The sequence below is a fragment of the Ruditapes philippinarum genome, unplaced genomic scaffold (genome assembly GCF_026571515.1).
Source record: "Ruditapes philippinarum isolate M1 unplaced genomic scaffold, ASM2657151v2 ctg1157_1_1_1_1, whole genome shotgun sequence".
Taxonomy (NCBI): domain Eukaryota; kingdom Metazoa; phylum Mollusca; class Bivalvia; order Venerida; family Veneridae; genus Ruditapes; species Ruditapes philippinarum.
The window spans coordinates 29870-40987 of record NW_026851538.1 but is presented as its reverse complement, the minus strand read 5'-3'; the positions used below and the strand labels follow the sequence as shown (position 1 = coordinate 40987).

At 33.5% G+C, this 11118-nt stretch overlaps 1 protein-coding gene across 1 annotated transcript in view; it reads left to right on the top strand.

The window, feature by feature from the left end:
- Positions 1–1008: 1008 nt before the first annotated feature.
- LOC132739949 (BRCA1-associated protein-like) overlaps positions 1009–11118 on the top strand; it is a 35614-nt gene continuing 25504 nt past the window's right edge. Inside the window, exons 1-10 of the mRNA XM_060727832.1 lie at positions 1009–1214; positions 1895–2068; positions 2596–2929; positions 3878–3988; positions 4417–4495; positions 6195–6308; positions 7372–7437; positions 8692–8774; positions 9557–9632; positions 10245–10312. Coding sequence (XP_060583815.1) covers positions 1139–1214; positions 1895–2068; positions 2596–2929; positions 3878–3988; positions 4417–4495; positions 6195–6308; positions 7372–7437; positions 8692–8774; positions 9557–9632; positions 10245–10312 — 1181 coding nt within the window. The 5' untranslated portion in view covers positions 1009–1138. The remainder of the gene's footprint in view (positions 1215–1894; positions 2069–2595; positions 2930–3877; positions 3989–4416; positions 4496–6194; positions 6309–7371; positions 7438–8691; positions 8775–9556; positions 9633–10244; positions 10313–11118) is intronic.

Here is an 11118-nt window from a genome sequence, read left to right as displayed (position 1 = left end):
TATATAGAATATTAAAATAGAGTGAAATAAAAATCCCAACGCCGCAAAATTGAAAATGTTGCAGGCTTGGTTTGATTGAGCCTGTTCATGGACGGTACTGTCAAGTGCAAACTACCGTCCACGCCCCTAGCACCGGCTTAAGCAGAATTCAACATTTAACATGAACTGGTAAAATTTAGAATTTTGAAACATCCGCAGATGTGTTCATATGGAGGTTATCATGGAACCTACAATGTGACACGTTAGTACCATTCCATGAAAAGCGGCATATGGTCCCCAAGTAAAAAAAATGCCTGCGCCCTAAACGAGAAAACAATGGGCGGAACTAAATAAAATGGAATTTTGAAAGGGGATCTGAGGTTATGAAGCCTGCATATCACAGATATGACGTCAAAAGACAAATTTAAAAAGCAGGCCACATATCCTAAGGGTGATTCAACAGTATTCAAGTAAGGAATACTGGAACCACCCAACATAGAAAGAACTTAAATACCACAAGCACAACAATTATGTTGTGCTGAACTATCTTTAAGGATCGGAAATATACATCCCTGATTGAATGTACGGGGCGACTTTTTACAGCCTCCACACGACACAAACAACGCTGATGTGGCCATGCTTTACAAAATTATTAAATAAATTAAATAAATAGGTATGACTTTATATCAAGCATTTTTTTTATTTTAATAACACTACTGTAGCAATTAAATAAAAATCACACAAATGGCAATTAGCAAAATTTCAATTTATCAGTTCTATCATGGAGCTAAATATAAGCTATATATTGTTTTATGTATCTGTGGTTCTATTAAATTGATGATTTTCTAACTTTATCTCCAAATCACAATAAAATATTGTTTATCAAAAAAAAACATTTATGGAAAATTTACCGAAAAGGAAAATATTTTACAAATTAATGAAAATGTGTTTGAAAAGGGCCGAATCGTCACTAAATAGGGACGAATCTTCAAAGGAGCGAATTGTCATTTGGGCGAATCGTTATGTTATTGTATACGGTTTAGGTACGGATACTGTACGGCTTTTTTAGTTGCCTGAGAGAAAATAAAAAAAGAAAGTGGTTGTTTATTAAACTCTACTGGTTTATGACAAAAATTCTTATGATCTGTGCGGTTTACAAATGACTGTCGCACTCTTAAATATTCGTTTTGAAATCTGTAATCAATTTGACTCAGTTCCAGACATAAAATTTAGTGGTAAATTGTTTCCTTATCTGACAGAAGTGTCAATTTTATTTAATATCTATCAAAAATCATGATCTATTTAATCTATTCTGATAAAAAAAACTGAATATTTTTCATTTTTTCCTTACAATTATAACTATGTTATTCAAATGTTAATTCTTCTCATACACTTTATAACATCGCCAAATTAATAAACTGATAAACATGAGGAAATTATGTTAAAATTACTGTGACAGGGTGAGAAAAATGTGCAGACTGAGTCACTGACTGGGACTCAAACCCAGGACCCTCGGAATACCGTACTACAGTTCTACAAACTGAGCTTTGTGGCCGCTTACACATGGTCTCTCTGAAATAGTGAACAGTTCTTAACCATGACATACTCCCCTGCTATATTGAAATTTGTCCTTGAATTTACAGAGCAATGTGAATTAAACTCTGAGCTATATTCAGTCAAGGCCCAACGTCGGGGGCCAAATGTCACAGGGTGAGAAAAATGTGCAGCCTGACCGGGACTTGAACCCGGGACCCTCAGAATACAGTACTGTGGCTCTGCAGACTAAGCTATCTGGCCGCTTACAATCTTCTCCCCTAAAAAATGAACAGTTCTGAACTGTGACATTATGATATAAATTATCACACTCATTGGGATTAACTAATTTTTTATAGTCTTTAATTGTTCCTCATTTCAGCAAAGGGGTTTGTTGTATCTGTTGACAGTTCAGTGAATAAACCAAGTTACGCATCTATTGTCCAAGAAGAAACACCCCCACCAACCCCTGACGAAGAGAGATCCATTGGCCTAAGTGATTATCGTGGTTGTCGGAAACCACATGAAATACAGATAGAGACTTACAACTGTGAAGGTATATTTTTACATCATATACCGGTATATTGAATAGGATGGTGTCCTTTGGTACAGCAGTATTGCTCAGTCATGTGTTTTTACACTCAGCAGGGCATCAAAACTAACGACTCTGGGATACTTTTTATTTCCGTACTTTTATTATATAAACGAACTAATTGTCTTTATCTGGCATTTTACTGGTATTAATTTTAGTTAAGTATACATGCCCCTGGCTTAAATGTATAAGCCAATAATAGAAAGAAGATGATCCATCTACAATGTTCAAAGGTGGTGCTACAAATGCAAATTAACACATGCTCTAATTACCAATAACATATTGACAAGGACGCCATACCTTCAGGGAGTACATTATTAGAAAATATTTACTAAGTTAACAAGGATGGGATGCATAACATCATGTCTCACATAGGAAATATTTTGGTAACACTTATGTTATTATAATATGAAATAGTGCATTTATTAAAGTAAGAGGTGAAGCTTTGTTCAATTATTATTTAATTTCCTTTTTATTTTCATTTCTTGCAGACTTTGACCTTCTGGGAATTGAAGCGTATTTAGAAGCGAGTCATAGTTCAATGACCTCTTACCTCGCTTCAGAAACAGATGCTGGTGTATTGAAAAAGGATTTATCAGTAAGAAAGGCTAAATCTATTGATAAAGATGAAAAGGAGCAGAAAGAACTTCTAGAGAAGGTAGTAACAGACTCTGAGCATGTTTCAGAAAAGGTAATACAAGATAGTGGAGTGAGACCCAAATCACAAAGTCCAACACCCAAGGCAGGTTTATCTGCAATCCATTTCTACTCTGGTAATCCTGCTGTGGAAAAGGTGAAAGGGATACTGCATATCTACAAGGATAAGTAAGTAAAGGCTAATATTATTAGTTATAAAGATTCTTGACACATTATATGGTCTTTTTGTATGTATTGCAAACCGCCGTTTCATATACATGTACAGCCATATAACCTGTCAGAAATCTTTATAACAGATTTATAATACAGCAAGCATCTTTTTTGAGAGAAAGTCTTTTGTGAGAGAAAATGTGAGATTTCTTCATAAATTGTTAGCAGACATATATATAAAAACTATATAAACATCATGATTATCCAATGAAAAGTGACATTACAAACATGCAGCATTGTAAATAATGATAGATATTGGATGGGTTAAGTTGGTTCTAATGTTACATAAAAAGAACAGTGATGTTAATACTTGTATTATATAAGAGGCTGAGACATACATGTATATGCAGTTTGCTTCCAGATCAGTTATATATGTAAGATCTCAATTCACTTATTGATTATGAATTTGAATTCATAAGAGAAACAAAGATTCTGCTACTGTGTCAACACATTAGAGGAGTACTGTATAACTTACATTAAATTAATTTTTGTAACCTTACTTAAGTTGCCTTAGATTGAAAAAAAAAAGATCAGAATACACATCATTTTGGTCATTTACATGTACAAAGCGCAGTCTGATCAGGATCCATGCTGTTCACTTACAAACCCTATTACAAGTAGAGAAGCTGATAGCGAACAGCATGGATCCTGATCAGACTGCGCAGGCTGGTCTGCATCCATGCTGGTCGCAAACGCATTATGTTGGTTTTGTCATGACACGGCTCATGTCATTTATCGATTTGTGAGCACACCAAAAAACCCAAACATTTACTTTAATGAATTTTGTTATAGCTGTCGAAACAAGAAAATATCATTTAGCTTTTTGTCCAAATTTTTTTTTATGCATGTTTTCTATTTTTAACCATTGATATATTTAGCAATTTAATTAAAATATTTTATTTTTAGCCATTTAACCAGCCTATCAGAGGAGACCCAGAGGAGTGAGTTGATCTGTATGCTAGCGGTTCCTGCCAAATACACCATACATGATCTACTAAAGTTTAATGGACCATGCCTGTAAGTTTGTAAGATGGTAACAAATAGGTCTATTAATATTTTTTTATCAGTTATTTATTATTAATCTTTAAAAGATTCAAGTACTGTACATGATATGGATAGTCTCCATTGCTGAGTGTTTTAGGCCTCTGATACCAGATTGACACTCACCACTGTATTATCATTTACATGCTTGGATAGGTTTCCATCAGTTTATTTATAGTGGTTTTTCTCACTTAATTTAGATGCCCTAGCCTCTTCAGTTTGGGAAAAATTATTGCTAAAATTGATTTATTTGGAAAGTAAAAAGGCTAATGTAAGTTCAGATTTTAGGGAAAACTGCAGGATTTTGAAGAAAATTTCCATTGAGAAGAGGCGTTTGATAGGTCTGTGGTAGTTAAGGTTAAAAAAAAACACTGAGCTAAAAATGCATGTTTGGTTCATTGCAGGTCTGGCATAGAGTATATGAGAATTATAAGAGATGGTTCACCTAACCAATATATGGTGCTAGTCAAATTCAGAAATCAGGTTTGTGAAAATACATACTGTAACTGGGTTGCTAGTTTTTATCCCCCGCCGATGGAATCGGGAGGGGGATATAGTTTTGGCGTTGTCCGTCCGTCCATCCGTCTGTCCAAATTTCGTTTCCGGAGTAGTTCTCTGCAACTACTGGCTGGAATTCAACGAAACTTTATGGGAATCATTAATATCAAGAGGAGATGCGCATATCGTCAGCTTGTTCCGGTCCGACCCTTTAACTCAGAGTTATGGCCCTTGATTAGTTATGTAGTATGCATATAGAGTAAAAATCGTTTCCGGAGTAGTTCTCTGCAACTACTGGCTGGAATTCAACGAAACTTTATGGGAATCATCAATACCAAGAGAAGATGCGCATATCGTCGGCTTGTTCCGGTCAGACACTTTAACTCAGAGTTATGGCCCTTGATTAGTTATGCAGCATGCATATGGAGTAAAAATCGTTTCCGCGCTACTTCTTTGCAACTACTGGCTGGAATTCAACGAAACTTTATGGGAACCTTCAATACCAAGAGGAGATGCACATATCATCAGCTTGTTAGGGTCAGACACTTTAACTCAGAGTTATGGCCCTTGATTAGTTATGCAATATGCATATGGAGTAAAAATCGTTTCCGGAGTAGTTCTCTGCAACTACTGGCTGGAATTCAAGGAAACTTTATGGGAATCATCAATATCAAGAGGAGATGCGCATATCGTCGGCTTGTTCCGGTCAGACCCTTTAACTCCGATTTATGGCCCTTGATTAGTTATGTAGTATGCATATAGAGTAAAAATTGTTTCTGCACTACTTCTCTGCAACTACTGGCTTGAATTCAACGTAACTTTATGGGAACCTTCAATACCAAGAGGAGATGCGCATATCGTCGGCTTGTTCCAGTCAGACACTTTAACTAAGAGTTATGGCCCTTGATTAGTTATGCAGTATCCATATAGAAAAATTTTTGTTTCCTCGCTACTTCTCTGCTACTACTGGCTGGAATTCAATGAAACTTTATGGGATACTAAGAGGAGATGTGCATATAGTCGCCTTGTTCCAGTCAGATACTTATAACTCAGATTTATGGCCCTTGAGTAGTTATGTAGTATGCATACATCTCTTTGGCATTTCCAGATTTTACTATTTAACACAAAGGTATGGCTCTGTTATTGCCCTGAATATTTATCAAGTTCAAAGAATATTACTGTTTATGCCATGATTAATATATGAATAAAGCCTTATGTCTTCAGTTGTTGTGTTAATAATAACCAGTACTCGGCGGGGGATATAAATTCAACGAATTTGCTTGTATAAAGACTATAAAGGTGTTACATTAGATGGTATATAAATACCTTTCTAACAATTAAGCAATGAAGTAATTCAATACTTTGTTCAATCCTATATATGAAAAAGTCATTCAGTATCAAACCCTTCACCTTGATTATTATCATCATTGGAAAAACTGCCAATAAAAAAAGTTAAATACCCCTTTTAACTGCAGGTTGTTTTCAATAGGTACTTATTTAACCTTTTTATCGAACGGACTTGTTGCTTCTTACTTTACAATAAAGCTGAGCAATTTTGTCAGGTGATTATATGTGTGATGTGCATTATATCTATAATATATTATATGTTGAGGCATAATTTGCTCCATTTATCTTGTATCTAGTACATGTATATATATTCTGTATGTTAACTGTCGTGTTGCAGAAACTGGCAGATGAGTACTACACAGCATATAACAACACAACATTCAACAGCATAGAGACAGATATATGTCATCTGGTGTATGTTGGTAGAGTTGAAATGCTCAAAGAATCTGAGGTCAGTTTTTCTCATATGTCGTCACAACTCTTTTTTTTTTTTATACATGTCCGTAACTCTGTCAGAAAACACTAGTATAGGAATTAATACCATATCTGTCATGCCTTTATTTTATATATTACCTGACTTCTAAAGGAACTCAGTGAATATAACTCAGTGAATATACATTTCACCTTTTTAGTGCAATATTGGGTTAACTCCTTTAAAATTATATAAGTAGTTAACCCGTTACAGCTCTAAGGTGATGATTTGTTTATTTTGAAGGAGGAATATGATTTTTGAAATCATGTGGTATGAAAAGCAAACAAGTTTTTTTTAAAGAGTAGTAAAAGAATTGTTTTTATGTATTACATGATAAATAGAAAAAGGTGCTACTGTCTTTTCATATCAATTTTATCAGACTCGCTTGATATGGGCAGGAAGGGCTCGGCAAGCTTTACCAGGCCCTGTTTAATGTATAACGCATATGTAAAACCGGGCTGAAACAAAAGCGCTTGACTCAGTTAACACAGATTTAGTCCCGTTTAAACATGGGCAAAAGGGACGAAAATAGCCGATTTTATGCTATAATGATGTTTTTAACACATTTGTGCAGTTGCTAGGAGCCACATTATCTACTTGAGTGATACAGCTTATCAGAAAAGCATATTTATGAAGATAGAATTTAGTGTAGCTGAAGGGAAGATAGAATTTAGTGTAGCTGAAGGCAGAAAAAAATCAAGTGTACATGTGATTCTGTATCTATACGTTTAATCTGTTACTAGGATGTTGCCCTTTTCATTATCCCTCATGTACATACTCTAACCGAGTCAGTTATTTTCTCGTAATTTTTTTTGTGATTAATGCTTAATTAGATTTTTATTCTGAATATTGTTTTAGTTTTATAAGTAAATTACTGTAAATACAAAAAAAATGCATGAGTGAGGGGGCCTATGCTGCCAATAAGTAAGTGTGCTATTATTGTTTTATTTTCCGTTGTCCACTAAACTAGATGTGTCTCTTACATAATATGTCCTGTTATTTAGCTGTTATATATTGATGCAGTGATTATCTTATGTTACAGAATGCTTGTTTACCAGTTCCTGGGATGACTGAGCTACCGAATTGTCCAGTGTGTCTGGAAAGAATGGTAACAACCTAGTAATAATACATAAAGAATTGAATAATCTTACAATTTTTATATATACATTAAATTTACAAAGTCATGATCAACTTTTTAGAAGAAAAAAACCCTTAAAGGTATTATAATTATGATAGATAAAAATATTAAAAAGATTTTAACAGAAATTATATGTGAAAAGTCTTCAAGCAATATTTGAATACAGTCAGGACTCATTACAACGACACTGTTGGTTCCCAAAGGATATGTCAGTATATCGAATTTGTCAGTATAGTGAATTTCATCATTCATCATGTAATGATATGCTTATTCACTAAAATAAACATCTAATGAAAAAGATTTTTGTGTTTATGTGTTCATTTCATTACACACATTACATATCATACACATAATACAACTACTTCATTAAAATAATAACAACTTAAATAGTTAAAGATTTTTATGAAAATGATTAAACCTTATAAAATAAAAAGCACATACAATGATAGGACTTTTAAAAGTTAAACCTTTAAAAATTGATTGCACACTGTTTGTTGTCATAAGTTGGCAAGTGTAACAAAATTCAACTGACAACAACACGTTCAACTTGGTATTTTAATAAGGTGTAACAATCAACTGACCAAGCTACAATACCTGTTTCTTTTGTTTTATACGCGCGCTTGACTAACCAAGTGTCAGTTTAACGGGTACTGATTGTATAGAAAATAACATGTTTGGTTTCCAATTTTATTGTGTCGGAGTCGGAATACGAATTTTCCGTTATAAAGGATTATAATAACGTTGAAAAAATTTTGTTCCCACCAATTCACTGTCGTTATTCGAATTTGTCAGTATAATGGATGCCGATGTATTGAGTCCTGACTGTATTGTGTTGAACTTTAGATGAAGTCTTCTCTATGTAATAATAGCAATTTAATTAACAAAAACATGTCTACATCTCATGTCTAGATTGTGTCTATGTGGAATAATGGATACTGTTTTTCAAACACTTACTCATTTATATGATGTCAAGAAATTTCTTTACATAACACTTCACCTGCTGTATTAATTTAATTGATTTTTCATACTTTTTGGAACATTTTATTAGAAGTTAAAGTGAAAATTAAACTGATTTCAACATCAAAAATAGAAATACTTTAGCTGCCAACAGTATAGAGCCTGGTCAGACTGCACGGATGTGCAGGCTGGCCTGGCTCTATACTGGTGGCAATGGCTTAATAATTTCCAGTAAGTTAAGAGTTGATTGTTTCATGATCGTTTCAGGATGAGTCAGTTGATGGTATTTTAACTATATTGTGCAATCATGCATTCCATATGCAGTGTTTGGACCAGTGGGGAGATACAAGGTTGATAATTTTAAAATTTTCTCATTACTTTATAACACCACTGCACATATTGTATAACTTAGATCATACTTGTTTCCTTGCTTTTTAAGCAGCATTCACAATTTTATTATATTAAGTCCTTTAATGTACCAATATACAAATATATATTTGTTAGCATACAGCACTTAAAAGTCACATACAGTAATCTTCCCTTATATTTATATTCAGGGCACAACCTGAATATCATTATTATAATATCAATATATTGTTATATCCATGAAGCAACTAGCAGCACTGTTATAAGTAGTATATCGTTTTAAACCACCATATCCTCATAAGTGGAGTCTATTGTATATAACATAAAATAGGCCAACATAGTGTTGTATTTAGCTATTATAGGGTTACTGTTAAATAACATAGGATTTGCTTCATGTATTTCTTGTTATACAGTGTGTTTTATAGAACTAATATTATAAGGCTACCGTTAGCCTGCTTAGCTCAATAAGGAAAGAATAAGATAAATAATACAGGGGTCTCTGGTTCGAACCTTGATCGAGGCGTTATTTTTCAGTGACGTCTTATTTTAGACATTGAGTCTAATTGTCCTTTATCTTTGGCCGCTGATTCAGAAATCATGTTGGACTTGTAGTTGATTAATTGTGGAGAAACTGGTAATTACTGTTAAGGTAACCCGCAAAGCTGGTTAGGTAAACCGAGCCCCTAGATAATAACCAAAAACATGATTAAAAATTAGCATTAACAACAGAAAAACAAACAAAACAAAATATAAGTGTATTTTTTAGTTGTCCGGTGTGTAGATACTGTCAAACACCAGAAGAGGCCGCTGATAATAGATGTATGAAATGTGGTTCACAAGAGGTTAGTATGATTTGAAAACAAATTTAATCTTTGATTACATAATATTTGCATAATATTATTAATATTTTGTACCATTTGAGTTTGAACACACAGTATTTATAAGGTCAAAAATGCTAGAATCATCAAATAAAAGAATCTGAATTATAAACGTTCCAATGTTACAAAATTAAGCAAAATATTCTGTTGCTATTTTAAATTGAACCAATTTGAGATGATATATTTTGAAGTATATGAAAAAAACTACAAAAAAAACAACAACATTGTTTTAAAATTGTCATATGTATTGTGGCCACTTATCAGAATACCTACCTGTAGCCCTACAGTTAGCTCAATAGCTACATGTAAAGAGTTAGAATGTGAATAGGGCAACCCGGGTTTCGATTCCCAGATGGTGCGGGTCACTTGAAATCCTTACAACGGTCATTTGCACTGTACCTCTGCTCTGGCATGTACAGAAGTAATCAGTTCCTAGTAAAAGTGAAGCCAACTAGTACTGCGCAGACTGAACTGTGCTCTGGTAAATTCAGTGTTTGGTACTGCCATGATCCGGAGTGAAACTAACCACATCATACTTTTATAGTAATACATATAATTATATTATATATATTACAGAGTTTATGGATCTGTCTAATCTGCGGAAACATTGGTTGTGGACGTTATGTTGGTTTACATGCCTTCAGGTTTGTTAAATTACACTAGCTTAATACAAGAGATATTTTCAATACTTTATAAAGAGGCGTTCAGTTTTTCTAAAGATTAAATATGTTATTTTTAGATAAATCATTTCATATAATTTTCAAATCAAAAGAATTAAGGTGGAAAATGATATTTGTCAAGGATAAAATACATAAACAATAAGAAAAGCCCTTGATAACTCTAATCTATGGATCTGCTTTCTATATTTAAATTAGTTAAGTGGATGATTCCTTTCCCAATCTTCTATTTTAAGCAACGAACATCACTGGTGTGTTATAAATAACTCTCTGGACACTGTTTTGAAAAGGGCTTTACAGTGATAGGATGTACTTTTCCAAGATATAATTACTGAAATACTTAGTTTGAAATTACACAGAATTGTTTTTCCAACAGAAAATAAAAGCTGAAGCCGCTTTAACAATTAATTTTTAATATAACGCAAGAATGGTTTCTAGTTGCTTCATAGAGTGTGCATTTTTTTGGAAATCCATAAACATAATTTCCTTAATAAACAAATTTTTGCTGTTCACTGTATTCCTGAAGTTTGTTGACTTGTCAAAGAATAAATTTTGTTGTCTGACTCTTGCAGCTAGTAAGTTTGGTTTTAGAGGGAAACTAGAAATGTGTCATCATGCCACGGATGCCCCCGCATGCAGCCAAAATTTCAGATGGTGCATTAATTATTTTTTTCATTTTAAGTTCAAAGCCCTTAAAACTTTAAAATGTTAACACAAACCATTTTCATACAATGTTCAAGACACTGAAATTATTCAGTCTTAACCTTTTAAAA